At 37.5% G+C, this 18332-nt stretch overlaps 1 protein-coding gene across 3 annotated transcripts in view; it reads right to left on the bottom strand.

Annotated features, from left to right (window-relative positions):
- The window catches only part of SKAP2 (src kinase associated phosphoprotein 2), a 153036-nt gene that overhangs the window by 38943 nt on the left and 95761 nt on the right, over nt 1-18332 (bottom strand). For all 3 annotated transcript variants that reach the window (XM_021078832.2, XM_085005662.1, XM_021078833.2), the window contains exons 7-9: nt 14195-14319; nt 13261-13324; nt 12771-12908 (exon numbers count right to left, since the gene is read on the bottom strand). In XM_021078832.2, coding sequence (XP_020934491.2) covers nt 12771-12908; nt 13261-13324; nt 14195-14319 — 327 coding nt within the window. The remainder of the gene's footprint in view (nt 1-12770; nt 12909-13260; nt 13325-14194; nt 14320-18332) is intronic.

Here is an 18332-nt window from a genome sequence, read left to right as displayed (position 1 = left end):
ATACAGTGATGTAAAGAATATACAAATCAACAAGGGTAACTTCATAAGTGTGGGTAGGGAAAGTATGTCCAGGGCATATGGTAATACTATTGGACTCTGGGATTGGTAAGAATGTGGAATAGGTAGGTAGATGGATGGACAGACAGACAGACAGACAGACTGACAGAGAGAGACATAAAGATACGTTGACACATCCTCCTATCTATATGTGTTTAGTTTTGTCATTTTTTCTATAGTTAGCTATTTATATACCCATTTATCTGATTAAATTATAGCATATTTGAGGACAAGCAGATATTTATTCATCATCTTAGTATCTACTCTGCATTGTAAAGTGAAATATATTAGAAAATATGGGAGTTCCCTGATAGTCTAGCAGTTAAGGATTTAGAATTGTCACTGCTATGGCTCAAAAGAAAAAGAAAGAAAATATGGTAGAGCTGATTGTGGATTATACGGATAGAAAAATGAAAAACTTTCTCAACCAAAAGTTTCATTTACATGTTATTTCACTGAAATTTTGTGCTTTAATTACTTCATTATCTCAACATACTGATTTAGCACAAGGTACCTAGTGCTACACAGGTGATAAAGGCACTGAGACAAAGCACAGAGCAGGAGTAAGGACTGGTTAAAAATTCACTCTGTCTGGACCATAAGGGAATGAGACTGGAAATGCAGATGTGAGTCAGGCCACGGGAGAGGGTTGGGACTGACTAAACTAAGCAGTAGAGACCCAGAAAGGGTATTGAGCAAGGGATTGATTTGACTATGTTGTGTTTTAGGAAGATCAATCTGCTGGCAGGGTGTAGAATAGATTATTGGGTTGGTTGATAGACGAGAGTCGCACATATAGGAAGTAGGGAGGGCACTTAGCTCTCGTGATGTTCCATTAGAGCCTGAGAGTGTGGACAGCTGGGGATGGGTGAGGCTTTCGAGGCAGAACCACCAGCTACTGAGTGAAGATGCTTTACTTTGCTCTAACCATATGCATGTCCATGTAATCATACTTGGAAGGCTGCCCAGGGAGAAAGTGTAAAGAGAGAAAGAGCTTTCAAATTCAAATTTTTCATCATATAGGATCATTAAATGGTATTTGATGTACATGGGAAACCTCCCATAATTATACATGTCAACCTTACTTTAGTGACTCAACATACATTTTTGGGGTGTCATTTAGGCACAGAAGATTGCATTAAAGATCAGTTCTGGCCTACAGAGCTCCTGCTTGACCTGGCTCTTGCCTAGCTCTCCATTTCATTCTACCCTCTCTGCATGGCTACCCCGGCCCTCGTTCCTGGTTCCTGAATATCTCAGCATTCTCCAGCCTCAGGGCCTTTGCACTTGGTATTCCCTGTGCCTAGAAAGTGCTTTGTTTGGCGTTTTTGCATTTACCAGTGTTATCTGAGAGGTTTCCGTTTCAATGTCACCTCTTCCTTGACCATAGAGTATAAAATAGCTGCTCCTTTCACATGATCCACTTACCTTCGTAGCACTTACTAGGCTGTACAATTATCTTACTAGAGACCACGTCTGCCTTTTTATAATTAAACTCCCAACAGCTACAACAGAATCTAACTGTGATGGGCTTTCAAGAAATACTTGTTCAAACAATTAATTACACAGTAAGAACATAGGATGATAAGGTAGAAACAAAAAGCTCCACTATTAGAGAAATGAAAGGTAAAGAGGAAAACGATTTGAAACAATTAGTAAGATCAGGAAATGAGGAAGTCTAAAACAGGCTGACATGCTTATTTATAAACAGTACGTATCACAAGAAAACAAAATGGGAAAGGCCAAAGGAGGAGACAGTTTCCAAAAGAAAGAGCTGTCCAGTAAAACGAATTTCCAGTAATGAATTTCACGACAGACTGATGACTGGAAGAGACTGGGGACTCCAAGGGAGCTGGTTTAGGTAAGGGATTGGGAGAGAAAATCAAATTGCCACGGGTTAAGGAGTGAGCTGGCGAAGACACAGTGGAGACGGGCCAAAGACAGCTCTCACCAGAATTTTTATGCTCCAGAAAAAGACGAAAAGCTAGGTTGTAGCTCCCTGAACTGTGATCAAGAATGTGGAAAGAGGCCCAGATAAAGAGGCAGGAGATTTGGGATCTGGTTCCAAAGAGAGCTCCAAAATGCCATTCTGCAAATGAAGCCTCTTACTCATCAATGAGACAAATTTTCTGCCCCATCTCAACTCCTGTGACAGGGAACAGGGAACCAAGGGGCTAATGGATAAGCAGGTATAAGGAGTTGTCGTTTCTTTGTAAAAATTCTAATGATGTTCTGAAAATAAAGAGGAACAAATCTATGGAAGAATGTTTTATTTGCAATTAAATCAAGGTCAAATTTCACTTGGGCTTAATTAAGCTGAATGGATTTTTTTTCCCCCACTCTGGTGAAGGCTCAACGGCAACACTTGCTGAGGCCAGATATGAAGAGTGCTTATATTTATCACTGACATTTTGCTGAACCTGTCCATTCTTATTAATCACTGCTTTCAAGTAAGCAGTTGAGGACTCTTAGGAAGTTGATATTCCCAGCTGACCTATCTGCAAAAATAGTGAAGCCTGATGCTCTCCTGCTGCAGTCTGTCTCTACAGACATGTGTGTGTGTCTGCGCGTGCGCGCATATTTTTTTCAGGGACCTAAAGAAGAAAATAACTTTTTGTGACGCTACAACAACTTTGTCATACTCTATCTTACGAAAGCACAGAGGAATTAAAACCAAAAGCAGACTCTGATCTGTTTATATTCTACATAGGAGGCGAATCATATCACCAGAATGAAGACTCCAGTTAAAAAGTCTGATACGAAGGTGATGAGAAGCTATGTCTTGAAACTAACTGTTGAGATCTCTCAGTGCTAAAAGAGAAAGCACTCCGTTTTGTGTAGATTCAAAACCTACAGTGTGAATACTTGACCTTCTGGCTCGCTTTTAGGATTCTTCATCTAAGGTGCACAGAAAAATCTTAATAGTCCAGCCCCAGCAGTGTGATTTTTCTTCTTGCTTTATAAATGTTAGCATTTTAGTCTTAACTAGAGTGGCTGACATTTGCTTACCTTCTGGTTTGTAATTTTTAATATGTATTCTTATGAGTCCCTAGGCCACATAAAGATAAAAAGGTGAGTTTGAAAATTTAGAATTTGGTGGTTAAATTCTCCAAACCATCAATAATTTCTAGTGATTCTATGTTTTGGTTCTTGGAAAGAGACATCTGATCTTTTTACACAAGGTCCTTTTCTCTTGTTAAAATTTCTATTCCTTCCTTTATCTCGTTAGTCATTGCAAACATATTTTATCTTACGGTCTTTTTTCATATTGTCCTCTCATCTCCAGTTCACTGGGGATTAATTCTCTCATTTGTCTTCTTCATCACCATATCCCTCTAACTGTGCTTTAAGGCACCGTGCCACTAGTTTTAATCTACTATTTTCATTGTCTTTCGGACCTACTTTTTTTTTTTGTCATTTCCTTTGTGATTTCCTCTTTTAATTCATGAGCACTTCAGAAGTTTATTTTTTTAGCTTCCAAACACAGGGACTTAGGCATTTAAAAATATCTTTTTAGTGCTACTTTCCAATTAAATTTAACTGTAGTTAAAAAAACAGTCTCCATGAAACAGAGTCATTGAAATCTGTTGAGATTTCAGTTGAAAGGAAACTTACACACTATTGACAATTCCCATGAATATTCTATGTGTCCTGAAAAGAACATAACATCTTTTTAGATAGATTAAATCAAGTTTATTAATTTTTTGGTCCCGATCTTCCATATAGTTACTAATATTTTTTGCCTCCTTGGTCTACCAGTTTCCAAAAGCAGTATTTTAAAATCTCTCATAGTGACTGAGGATTTGTCAAATTTGTCGTATAAGTTTTTGCTTTATAGATTCCAAAGTTATGTAGTTAGATGCATGTAAACTTTATCTTCTTCTATTCTTATTATATACTGTCACTCTGTAGTCCTATTATTCCTTTATGCTTTACATTCTATGTTATCTGACGTTAACCCTGCTATAGTAGCTTCCTTTGAATAGGGTTGTCTGGCATATTTATTTTCATTTCTTTACTCTGAAAATTTCTAAATGGCTTTGTTCCAGGAATACCTTCTCTTAGAATGTTGCTAGATTTAAAAAAAAAAATCAATGTGATAATTTCTCTTTTAATTGATTATTTTAATCAAGTTACATTTATTGTAATTATTTTTATATTTGGGCTTATTTTTACCATATTTTCTCTTTGTTCCTTTTTCTTTTCTCCGGCCTCCTTTTGGATTTAAAATGTCTCTATGATCACATTTTATTTCTCTTCTGCTGCTTTGGGAACCCCAAGATTGCATTCTTGTTTATTTAGCACTTACACTGAAATTTTAGCATGCATTTCCTAACAAAGACTACAGTTACTCAGTATTTCTCTCTGCCTTCCTCCTGAAGAAGGCAACACTAGGCATGCTTCCACTACACCCCATCTCCATCTTGCCCCAGCTAATTTGTTAAATCGTGAGCTAAACTTAGTTTTACCTCTTCTTCAAATTAAAAAAAGCTCATTTAAAAATAATCAATAGTTAATTAAAGTTACCGACATTATTTTACCAATTTCTACGTTCACTATTGTTTCTTAGATTCTCCACCTTACCTCTGAGTTCACTTTTCTTCTGGCTAAAGTACACAGTGAGGAGCAGAGCCAGGATTCAGAGCAAAGTGTGTTTGCCCCCAAAGTCCTTGCTCAATAACAATAATTTACTGGTCACAGATACAGAGAAAGGTCTTCTGTGTGTAATGGGCAAGGAGTGGAGCCAGCAGATAAGAGGCAGATGGAGAGGAAGAGGGAAGTGAGAAGGTGTCACGATCGTGTGACACTGTCTGCTGGAAGACAGGACTCATCTATCAGAAAAACAAAACGACAAACTCACGAGACATGAATATGGTAGGATATGAGATAGTATATATGACATAAACATCAGGAATTAAGGGTGCAGTCGTAAGTCATGGGGCTTGTGAGAAAAAGGGACAGTGTAGCTGCACCCATTTAAGGCCTGTGTAAGAATGGCAGAGGGATTCCTAGCACCTACGTACAGTGCCTGCCACATAATAGGTGCTCAAGAATATCTGTGGAGTGAAAGAAATAGAAACAAGGAAGAAAAGAAAGGATGAAAAGGGAAGGGAGGACAATGAAAGAATGAGAAAAGGGAGAAGGTAATGAGGAAGTAGGAAGAAAATGAAAGGAAAGGAATTTAAAAGGAAAGGCAGAAGAATAGCAAATGAAAAGAAAGCTCTCTTTCTAAGTTTTACATGCATTGTATATTTGCAAATGGGCTTAAAAAATGCAAAAGATTTATATCAAACTGTTAACAATGGTTACTTAGGATAGAAGGTGAATGACTTCCAGTTTTTAATTTTATGCCCATCAGCAATAGTTCAGGGTTTTCTAGTGAGCGTATACTGTTTGGAAGTAAAGATCTAAAACTGAAGACTCAACAATAGCAAAAGGGAAATGGGCAGAGAATAACAACCACCTGACGTGGCTTGTTGTGAAGCCCTCTCCGTGAGCTCAGCTTCACTGACTTCCCCAGCACGGCTGCCTCCGGGACTCCCTGTTGACCTCCAGGAGCAGAGACCATTCTTCCTGCCATCTCAAGCCCATTAATCTCCTCAAAGTTGAGGTCCAAGAGGGGAGAGAAATCCCATCACCGGATTTCCTTTCCTCTTAAAGCCACCTGTCACGGAGTTCCCGTTGTGGCTCAGTGGTCGAGGAACCCGACTAAGATCCATGAGGACATGGGTTTGATCCCTAGCCTTGCTTAGTGGGTTAAGGATCCAGTGTTGCCATGAGCTGTGGTGTAAGCCACAGATGTGGCTCAGATCCCACGTTGCTGTGGCTGTGGCGTAGCCCTGCAGCTTTATCTCTGATTCAACCCCTAGCCTGGGAACCTCCAAAATGCCATGGGTGCGGTCCTAAAAAGACAAAAGACTAAAACAAAAAAAAAGGGGGCCACCTGCCAAACTCCAGGTGGTTCTGGAATTGCCTGGCCCTCCATTCTTCTGGGAGTCCTGACTCCCTTTATGAAGATCCAGTTCCAGACCTAGTGATTATCATACTAAGTGAAGTCAGATAGAGAAAGACAAGTATCATATGATATCACTTATACGTGGAATCTAATAAAAGATGATATGTAATAACTTATTTATAAAACAAAAACAAATTCACAGATTTTGAAATCAAACTTTTGGTTCCCAAAGGGGAAACCATGGGAGGGAGGAATAAATTAGGAGGATGGGAATAACCTATACACACTACTGTATATAAAATAGATAACTAACAAGGACCTACTGCATTTTTTTTTTTTTTTTTTGGTCTTTTTGCTGTTTCTTGGGCTGCTCCGGCGGCATATGGAGGTTCCCAGGCTAGGGGTCCAATCAGAGCTGTAGCCACTGGCCTACGCCAGAGCCACAGCAACGCGGGATCCGAGCCGCATCTGCGACCTACACCACAGCTCACGGCAACGCCGGATGGTTAACCCACTGAGCAAGGGCAGGGACCGAACCCGCAACCTCATGGTTCCTAATCGGATTCGTTAACCACTGAGCCAAGACGGGAACTCCGGACCTACTGTATTGTACAGGGAAATCTACTCAATATTCTCCAGTAACCAAAAGGGAAAAAAAGAATGGAATATGTGTATGTATAACTGATTCATTTTGCTGTACACCTGAAACTAACACAACATCTTAAGTCAATTGTATTTCACTAAAACTTAAAAAAAAAGATCAAGTTCCTCACACACAGGTCTTTCACTTCATCCTCAAATGAACAGCCCCATCATAACAGTATAAGCCAAACGTCTATGCAAGAAAGACACGTAGTTACAATATCAAAAACGACTCTCCCCTTTCACAGACTGCAGCTCATGAGATTAGAGACAATGCTTCCCTCTTTTTTTTTTTCCAGTCTCTCATGGTTTTCTCATTTCTCTAAGACAGAAGTTCAGTCCCTTGAGAGAAACTATGACAGACAAGTCCAGCTGGTCCCTTATGACACAGAACCAGTCTACATAATCTTGTTTAACTTGTGTAAGAAAACCTGTGCTTTGTCCATAAAAATAAACTCACATGGAATGTGGGTTATGGGTTTTTACAGTCAAGAGACGGATAAAAAGGTGATAAGCCAAAAGCTCTCTATTACATCCCTGTGCCATCAACCTTGGCACTATGCACATTTTGAGTCAGATAATTCTTTGTTGGTGGGGACTGTCCTGTGCTTTGTAGGATGTTCAGCAGCATCCCTGGCCTCTACCCACTAGATGCCTATAAAACACACACACACACACACACACACACACACACACACCCCAGCAACAAAAAAATGCCTCCAGGCATTCAATCATTAAATATACCCTGGGGGCCAAAATATCCCCCTTTGTTGGGAATCACTGATGTAGCGCTAAGTAGCAAAAATAGGTTAGTTTATTTCTCGACAAATAGAAATACATGTTTTTTCATGCTCTCAGGTATTTTTGGTCTTAATATGTGTTAAAGTATCTCTTGTAGTGAAAATAATTTGTTTGCAGTGCCAACGGCAAAAGAAAGAAAAGCAACATGACAGGCAAAATTATATGACAAAGCTTCATGCCGTATGATGAAATAGGCCACATGAAGAACACTAAAATCACATTTGTATTCAGAAAGGTAAAATATAAACAGTTAGATGCGTGCAGTGACCCTAATTTATGGATGTTTTCCTTGTATTTTATAATTTCAAATAACCCTCTTAGCAGAGTTCAGAGCTGAAACTATCCAAAAAATTGACTCTGAAAATAGTCCTCTCTCATACTATGTGACAGGGCACCAAACCACCACAGCTGATAATTCAGTGCCTGAGTTTAAGACACAAGAGTGCCAGCAAGCTGCCTGGACTAAAAATATTAAAATGCTGAATATATGTGATTCTGTGAAAGTCAGCTGGCATCCTTCCACTGCAGTCCAAATAAGGAATGAGACAAAATTGTTGGGTGAAGTCGGGAATAATGTTAATACCACAGACTTCAGGGTCCTCTATGGTTTTGCTAATATGAGTGATAATTACTCAGCAAGAAAATAAAAGTTAAAATGTATTGGGGGGGGTTGTAACCAGTTATTGATTGAGTTGGCTTGCATGTACACTTGCTGGAGATTGTTTCAAATTTAAGTGCTCACTGTTCTTTTTTATGTATATGTAATAGTTTCACGGGAAAAATTTATAGCTGCATTTAGATTTTAGATGCAGATAGTTGAACTGAATACATTTAAAATGTAATTGAATGACCAAAGGATAAAAACATTTTTTTCTGGCTCAGAATAGTTCAATCTATCATTACAAGATAAAAAATAGAATGAATTAACACTTAAAAAATAGGTTAATGGGATTAGAAATTTGTCTTCCTATTTTATGCTACCCTCTTTCTTCCACCACTTGCCAGAAGAATTTCAAATGCAACTCCCCTGACATCTACAGATTTAATAGGCTAACAGGCACTTACCATTGTTGTGAACTAGGCTGATTCTATTGAGTCTATATATTAAAAAATCTTTTTGTTGTGTCGTTTCTGCACAATTTCCTGACATTATAGGAAAAAAAGTCAAGTAGCATTGTAATTAGAAGAGAAGAGCAAGCTGGGTTGATTTCTGTAGCAATTTCCCAAATACTGTTTTCTCCTTTCGAGATTCAAATTTAAACAAAAACGTTCTTCTGCATTTCTAATGAAAAAATGAACAATAACTTTGAAATTTGTGTTAAGCCAAATGAACTCATTACTGTGTTATGAAACAGCTTAACACACTCTGATCAAAATATTAGCTGTACAAACATAAATATGCTATAGTAATACCACAATGTAAGCAAACCTGACTGGCCTATGCTCATAGATGCTAAGACGTAAAAGATATCCAAGTATTAAGAAAGCTGAAGAAAAGCCAAATGCCTTTAATATTCCCCAGAAATAGCATTGTCTCAACTCTTCTGTACATATGTATGAATACCCTAAATGCAAAGAAATCTTAAAAATTTATTCTTATTCTTTGTAAAGTTAGTTAAAAATTAATGAACAAGAAATTAAAGTGAAGCTGCTGTAATACAGTTAGAATATCCCAACTGAAAAACAATTACAATGAAACTATTTACACTCCCATAGAATTATAAACATTTTTCAAAGGACATTTTGCAATACATTTTTTTTTTCTTTATTATGGCCACACCCACAGCATATGGAAGTTCCCGGGCCAGGGACTGAGTCCCAGCCACACCTGCAACATACGTTACAGCAATGCCAGATCCTTTGTGCCTGGCCGGGGATAGAACCTGTGCCTGTGCAGCAACCCAAGTTGCTACAGTTGGATTTTTAACCCACTGCACCACAGCGGGAACTCCTGCAATACAACTTTTTAAACAATGTTTTCTTCTTTGTCTTGAAACATGAACATTGCATGTTTATTCACGTTCAAAATTACATTTATTCAAGTAAGAGCTTTACTTTCTCAGAACAAAAATTTTGCGATTAAAAAAAAATTTTTTTTTATTTTTAGGGCCACAGGTGTGGCATATGGAAGTTCCCAGGCTAGGGGGTGAATCAGAGCTACGGCTGCCAGCCTACGCCACAGCCACAGCAACACCAGATCTGAGTCACATCTGCAACCTATACCACAGCTCACGGCAATGCTGGATCCTTAACCCACTGAGCCAGGGATCGAACCCACATTCTCATGGATTCTAGTCGGGTTCATTTCTGCTGAGCCACAACGGGAACTCCAACTTTGTGATTTTAAAGTAACATGTTGAATCCTTAGATTTTTTTTCTTCAATTTTATGCTTATCTTTCAACTAAGAGGATAGTTTTCTTTTTTAATGATTTTTATTTTTTTATTTTAGTTGATTTATTGCGTTCTGTCAATTGCTACTGTACAGCAAAATGACCCCAGGCATGCATATATATATATATATATATATATATATATATATATGCATTATCCTCCATCATGTTCCATCATTAGCCTCCATAATGCTCCATCACAAGCGACTGGATAAAGTTTCCTGTGCTGTTCAGCAGGACCTCATTGCTTATCCACTCCAAATGCAAGTTTCCATCTATTAACCCCAGATTCCCAGTCCATCCCACTCCCTCCCTCTCGGCAACCACAAGTCTCTTCTCCAAGTCCATGAGTTTCTTTTCTGTGGAAAGGTTCATTTGTGCCATATATTAGATTTCAGATATAAGTGATATCATATGGTATTTGTCTATCTCTCTGACTTACTTCACTTAGTGTGAGAGTCTGACAAAAAAATTGTGTTGAAATGGTAGTATTAATTCTGGGAATTTAAACAGTTATATTTCACATATACACAGTCTTTGTATAGACTTGGAAAAATAGCAACAGCTTGTAAATATGTTCACTGCTTTTCCACCATTTTCACCGCCTCTCAAAATTATATTCATACTTCACAGAAATGAAAGCAATTAGCTTAACGCTTCTCCTGGAAAAGAGATCATTTTTGAAAGAAAAAAAAGTTACCTTTCCAGCTTTAGATATTTAATCAAACAAAACCTCTGACTCTAAGAGCCGACTTCAGGGCTTTCACTAAGAAAAATCCCCTCTGTAGTGGCTGGCTCAAACTCCCAAACTGTGCGGACATTAAAGCGGCTCTCTGTTACACTGGGGAAGAAAGAAGTAGACATTCCACAGCTGCCTACACCAGCTTCCTTCCCAGGGGCACAGCTGCAGGTTCTAGCAAACTCAATCACTACGTACAGCCACTGGGATCCCAGGCAGGGGCAAGGAATCCCAGAGCAGCTTAGATTTCTTCCAGGACCAGAGTAAGAAGTAGGACTATTTCAAAAGTAACCAGTTATTTCCAACGATTATGTGGCCCCAGGCTTTAAAAAAAAAAAAGTGATGAAGAAGAACATCCGTAGTGAGAGATAGTAATAGATGTTTCACCTTTTCAAGATGTCAAGCTACCTACAGGAGATATTCCTTGGATCTTTATTCTAAAAATGCTATAAATATGTGTTCTTTATTCCTGACCAATTTTTTATTGGGAGGAAAACACAGAACTTAATTAACAGCCAATTCAACAACTGTAATGTAACCCTTCACTGCAGAGTTTTATAGGAATGATGTATATACGACAGTAACATCATGTTTCAATGATATTCAGTGATATTCACCAGTATACATTCTCGCAAGCTCTTCTGAGCATTTTAAAGACCAAAATGATTTTATTCATGATAGGGTGTGACTGAAAAACCAGTCAGAGGACAGTCCTCGCTACTTGGGAATAACCGATACCACCACAGATGCCACTGCCTTTGGATAAATCAGAAAGGAAGGTGCTATAAACACATAGTTCTATTAAAGTAACAGAAATAAACAGACTACCATATGCCCACCCAGTTATGCTCTTACTCTCATCATCTCTTCTACGGGAGCAAAAGACAATACGTAGATGCAGGTTTTGAGTAATTTTTGTAATATCTGGAATTTATAATTTCATTACAATCATTCATTCTTACTCGGTCAGAGAACTATGATTTTAATTCAATAAAAGCACTTGTAAGAGGTGACCAGATATAATGATGAAAACAATAATGACGATGTCACAACTTCTTGGGGCTTTGCTGTGATTCAAGCTCTGTGCTTTGAGATTTAGAGGCATGACTTCACTTACAACCACCCTCCATGAAATTATCCTTATTTTACAGATGAAAAAATTAACTTTTAAGGTCACTGAGCTAGTAAATAGTACAGCCAGAATTTAAACTTTTTAACTCTCAAGGCAGTGTGCTAGTTATTATGCTCTATTGACTTCACTGAAAAATCACGTATGTACATTAATTTTGAACATTTTACGTATTTTAATGTCAATTTTAAAGGTTTATACTGTCATTAAATTGTTCTATTCAGAGAAAAATAGTATCTATACATGAGATGTTAGTCAAATATCATCTATATTGCTTATAATTCCTTTTCGTCTCTAATGCCTGATTTTTAATAGCCAGAAAAAGTGTCACTTCAACCTAGAGTGATGGTAGTATAATAAATTCCTGAATGTTTTCATATTCTAAGTGTTTTAAGTTCCAGATGCCTATCTTTCTGCTTTAGGTTGGCCCTCAAAACTACAAGTCAAGAGCTAATTTACAATTAAATTTATTTTACAGGACAGATACTGGGGCATATAAACAGTAAACCATGTTTTAAAATGTAGAATAAGAAAATTTATTCATCAATATGTCAAGTAAGAAAACTTTAAGCCTCAAAAGGCCTTTGTTTGTAGCTCAACAATATTCCTCCAAGACAATGTAATACACTGTAGCAAGGAGGAATATATGAGGCAGAAGTTGTTGACATATGGGGTGTGCATGGAACTTCTGGTTAATGGAAGTTCCAAGACGTATAAATAAAAAATGATGTGTGAGTTGGTGGAAAAAACTGTAAGGCCAGTCAATTTTTTAATTAAAAAATTATGTACCATAAACAATGCTAATGAGCCAAAAGTCCCAAGAGATAAGGACTGTATCTGCTTCATTTTAACTTTCTATTCACTTTCCATAAGTCTACATCCACTCACTTGAAATACGTCAAGCAGAACCCCTTTTGCAAAGTAAAGTTTTGAAATTTTTCTTTGTCCTTGTTTTGAAGAGCTCACCATTTTCTTCTCAAGTTGTCAGTCTGATGGGATAGGACACTTGTTAGAAAGACCTAAAATCCTTAAATGAATCACCGGAAAATAAGTACCTGGCAGCTCTTCATAAATTTCGTCATCGGCTGGCTGGCCGCGTGGCGGGGAGCTGCCGACGGGCAGAGGATGATCAACGTCATCATATAATTCTCCTCTTTCATCCTCCTCCTCAGGAATAACGTCGGACCCCATATCTACAAAATATGCTTCGGGAAGTAAAACTTTCAGGAACACACAAGAGGCTTTTCAACACTCTATTTCCCAAATTGATGTAGCCCTACAAAGTCACAGGATTGTGGTATGGCATCTCCTTAATCTAAACATTAAAAAAACCCTGTTCCATAAGTGAGGCCAGTGTCCAAGTGGCCAAATGGTAAAAGAAAAGACGCTTGTATTCGTCTGAAGTGAATGGGCTGTATTAATACCAGTCATGTTCCTTTGGTCCTTGTTCATAGAAGTTAATAAGCTTTTGCATATGAAACTCCAAATTATTCAGTTATTCAGTATTTAAAGACTGCAATAACTCGTTCAATTGATTGCTCTTACCTTGTAATACAAATTGCAGCTGCTGTACCCATTCTTCGGCATCTTTGGGAGAAGCTGCCGTGAACTAATAAAAAACAAACAATAGCAACACGGATCACCACAGCAGAAATGAAAGGTATGGTGCATTCTTTTCATTTCTTTAAGACCATTAGGAATTCTTTTCATGTCTAGTACTACTTTTCTTGCAAGGATGCTTCTTATAATGTACAGTTAATTTTGACAAATTTACGTAATTGAAGCAGAGGATGATGGATTTGAAACTCTGATCAGCAGCTGGCAGCTGTGCAGGAAAAAAAGCTGCTTCTCTTCATCAATGTCAAAGACAGAACTGATGAACAAAATTTGCCCTTGACAATTAGAAGACACCCATGAATTTCTTTAGACTGCTGGGTACAGTTTTCTTAAAAATGTTCTTGTCAGATTCCAACACACTACCTGACAACTTAATTAACTGGCTTTCAACTGCAATCTCAGATATTTAAAACTTATTAAACATACATTCCATATTGATGCTAGCTGATAGCTCTGGAATTGCAGAGCTGATACATGCCTTTACCTTCATTTTCTCCCTCAACTCTGAGCAATACAATATACATTAACACTCTGATATTTTTCTTTTGATAACTTTACTCTTTCTGCTATGTAATCCTTTTGAGAAATCACACAGTTCTATTAAAATAGATATAAAATGCAATATGTGAAGTAATAGATAAATTACATATTCACTTGTTCTTTCGAGAAGATATCACTTGAATTTATCTGAAATTTTAAAAAATCTACTTCCTCTTATATGAATGTGTAATATATAAAAACCAGTATTTTTTATTATTATTAACATGTCAGGAAGAGTTGTTTTAACAAAATGTTAATGTCTTTAAAAATGAAATCAGGATCTTTTATCAACTCGATTTCAAGGCAACATGAAAATTCTAACCTGATAGATACGTTTATCTGGAGCAGAGATCTCAAAACAGCAATCTTTCTTTCCGTCCTTCCTAAGAGTATTATTCATTCTGACACTGTAGCCATCCATTGCAAATTCACCTTTCTGTTGTTTGTCTGTTGAAGATAAAACAAAAGTTAGAATTTCATGCACTATAGTGAACATAAATGCCCAGACAATTATCTTTTATTTGGTTTTTTGTCAGTTCTTGGAAAGAGTATTTTTTTTGTTATATTGCTTTTGTAATATAATGTTTAAGGAACATTTCTAGGTACACTCCTTTTTTTTTTTTGGCCATGCATGTGGCATGTGGAAATTCCTGGGCCAGGAATCAAACTTGCACCACAGTAGCAACCCAAGCCACTTCAGTGACAACACCAGATCTTTAACGTGCTGTGCCACACAAGAGAGCTCCCTAGGTAAAAATCCTTTTTTTTTTTTTTTTTTTTTTTTTTTTGCTTTTTAGGGTCGCAACCAAGGCATATGAAAGTTTCCAGGCTAGGGGTCCAATTGGAACTGTAGCCACCGGCCTATGCTAAAGCCACAGCAACGCCAAATCCAAGCCTTGTCTGCGATCTACACCACAGCTCATGCAACACCAGATCCTTAACCCACTGTGGGAGGCCAGGGATCAAACCCGCATTCTCCTGGATACTAATTGGATTCGTTACCACTGAGCCACAATTGGAACTCCCCAGGTAACACTTTTAATTCTAAAGTTACAGAAGCATTTGGAATCACTGGGTTTAAAAAGAATATCTTAGGGAACCAGAAGAAGGGGGTCTGCAGATAGTGGTCTTATTGAGAAGGAAATATGGAAAGATGACAAATTTCAAATCGGGAAAACCCAAGAACTGGAACTTAAAACTTACGAGACAAACCCACTACAAATCCATGGCTCTTTCAGATTTAGGAAGCCAGTGGGAAAACTTGTCTAGTTAGTTGAAAACTTGCTGGGCTTTTATTTACTACTATCTCCTTTCATCACCACCCTGTAGCCCCCCAAAAGCCTCTAAAACACAACTTTTTAAAAAAAAAAAAACCCCTTCTAAATTGGTACACATCTAAATTTAAAAATCAAATTAAAACTACTAATTATAAAAAAAAATGTGAGGGGAAAACAAAGTATTTGGATGGAGAAGAATGGTAAAGTGAGTACAGAAACATTTGTTACCAGAGCAAAACAAAAGTAGTTCTTAATCAGTGAACAGTTAAACTAGTAAAAAGCACATCTGAACCCCATATGATGAAGAGTCAAAAGGTGAGTTCCGTTTTAGTCAGATATTACTTTAAATGCAAAGTAAGAATACAAGAAAGGATTTAATACTCTGAAACTGAAAATAAAATTAGTCATCTTATTCCTACTTCACCCAGTTATATCATTTTGACAGAAAAGAGGCACTGCTATAGGTTTATTTCCTAGATTAACACACAATATTAAAATCATGAGTAAGGACAAGCTCTGTCTTACTGAGCTCAGGGGAAATACAGAAATGCTTCTATATCATGAGGTTCAGGGCTCTCTCAGCTTAGTGCATCAGTAACTCCTTTTCTTACATACAATTTCATGCCAGAAGTAACAAACATTTTTAAAAATGTCATCAAGATCATATCTTGTTCAAAATATCAAAGGAAAAAAATCTAAGTTAGTAATTCCTGACTTAAATTTGGACATTCTAATCATAGTTAGCCATAATTCACACCTCTTTGGATAACTGAAAAACAATTCGAATTCAAAATTTTGAATGTTGCTTTGTGGAAAAAGTCTGCAGTAAACTCTATGAAGTGAGAAACCATAAAAAATAAGGGTCACATTTCCCAAAGTGTGTTTTACAGGGTATTAATAGGTTTCTACAATCAAGTAAGTTCGAGAAATGCTGAATTAAACAAAGTTAAACAGGTTTTGTTAGTCCAGGCCTTCTTGAGGCCCTAATATATTTATACATTGATTTAATTTCTATAAGAAAGATTTTAGCATTTCCCAAAATTATTTGTCCATGAAACCCTTTTTACATGGAATATTTTATGGAACTGGTATTCCCAAAACATATTTTACAAAATGCCTAACTAGAAAAACAATATTGGAGAAAAGGTACTAAAATATTAATGGTTAAGCACAGTTGGTTCTTCTAAAATTCTCAAGGAAAACGAAATCATTCATTCACTCATTCAACAAATTTATTCTGAGCACTTAAAACAAGCAAAGGGGCATTATAGGTATGGCCAGACAAAAGCTAGTAACACTGTATCAGACCTTTCCCACCTTCCCACTGAAACAACAGCCCCTGGTTCCCACACACCCCACAGAAACGTAAATGTTCCAGGAATATTAGTCAATGATCCACTACACTGCAAAAGGATTTAATTTTCACTATAAAAAAGTAGAAGTAGTTGGAAACAAAATATTAAACCCATACAGGACAATTCTGAGAGCCTTCCTTAAACTTAAAAAAACTCAGGCTTTTTCAAGGACCAGATGGAGGAAAGTGGCTTCCATATTGTAACAAAGGCTCAATCACTCTATTCACTTGGTCCATCCAATCTAAAGCCCAAGATTTCTACGTCCAATCTGGATCCAGAATTCTTAGCAATATAACACGAATGGGGATGGGAAAACATAAGGAGTGGGAGTTCACATCTGGAGCTGTAAAATCAGCACTACAAAGACTAAGTTTGGAAGAGCTGTGGGGAGCAGGATACCTTCTCGTGCTAGATTATCTAGAAATAAGACAACTAGGCAGCAGATCCACTTTAAACAAAACTCCCAGGAGTTCCCATCGTGGCGCAGTGGTTAACGAATCCGACTAGGAACCATGAGGTTGAGGGTTCGATCCCTGCCCTTGCTCAGTGGGTTAACGACCCGGCGTTGCTGTGAGTTGTGGTGTAGGTTGCAGACGCGGCTCGGATCCCGAGTTGCTGTGGCTCTGGTGTAGGCCGGCAGCTGCAGCTCCCATTAGACCCCTAGCCTGGGAACCTCCATATGCCGCAGGAGCAGCCCAAGAAATAGCAAAAAGACCAAAAAAAAAAAAAAACTCCCAGAAATATGCTATGGGTCATGTATCAGATGTTCTGTTAAGAGTCTAAGAGGAGGACATGAGCAGCTCCTAGTCAGATGAACCAGAGAGAAGCCACTAACTCAATCTAGAGGTAAGCATTCTAGATTATAGACTAGGATGTATAGCATAGTTTTTTTTCAAGGAAATAAAAATAAAATTTTATTTGCAATAAGATGCATGTTTTTAGTGTTTGAATATGAAGCAACCTACATTTATAACAGTAAAGTACTATGAAGTTTTTGCAGTATAATATTTAAAAAAAATTTTTTTATTACTCAAATGAATTTATCACATCTGCAGTTGTATAATGATCATAACAATCTGATTTCACAAGATTTCCATCCTACAGCCCAAGCACATCCCCCCACCCCCCAAACTGTCTCCTCAGGAGATCACAAGTTTTTCAATGTCTGTGAGTCAGCATCTGTTCTGCAAAGAAGTTCAGTCTGTCCTTTTTTTCAGATTCCACCTGTAAGTGATAGCATATGATGTTGGTGTCTCATTGTATGGCTGACTTCACTCAGCATGATAATTTCTAGGTCCATCCATGTTGCTAAAAATGCCAGTATTTCGTTCTTTTTAATGGCTGAGTAATATTCCATTGTGTATATGTACCACATGTTCTTGATCCACCCCTCTGTCGATGGACATTTAGGTTATTTCTATGTCTTGGCTATTGTAAATAGTGCTGCAATAAACATCGAAGTACATGTGTCTTTGCGAGTCGTGGTTTTCTCTGGATAGATGCCCAGGAGTGGGATTGCTGGATCAAATGGTAGTTCTAGTTTGAGTTTTCTGAGGAATCTCCATACTGCTTTCCACAGTGGTTGCACCAATTTACAAAGGATGCCTAGTATAGTTTTGTCCAAGAATAAGTAAAGGAGGGAAAGCCAACAAATGAAGGCAGGCGTCATAAAAATGTCATGCAATACAGAAACGTAACATAGCATTCAAGATGTAGAAAGCAAGACCAAATTACAAGGAACATTAATAAACTTTAAACAGTTGCTTTGCACCTTTTATAAAGTTAAAAAATATTCACGAAAATTTGAAAGATGAAACAAGGTAATATA

The sequence above is a fragment of the Sus scrofa genome, chromosome 18, assembly GCF_054392235.1.
Source record: "Sus scrofa isolate SSC_HxYL_T2T_F1_AM1 chromosome 18, Sscrofa_HxYL_maternal_Yorkshire_Landrace_v2.0, whole genome shotgun sequence".
Taxonomy (NCBI): domain Eukaryota; kingdom Metazoa; phylum Chordata; class Mammalia; order Artiodactyla; family Suidae; genus Sus; species Sus scrofa.
This window is presented reverse-complemented; position numbering and strand designations above follow the sequence as displayed.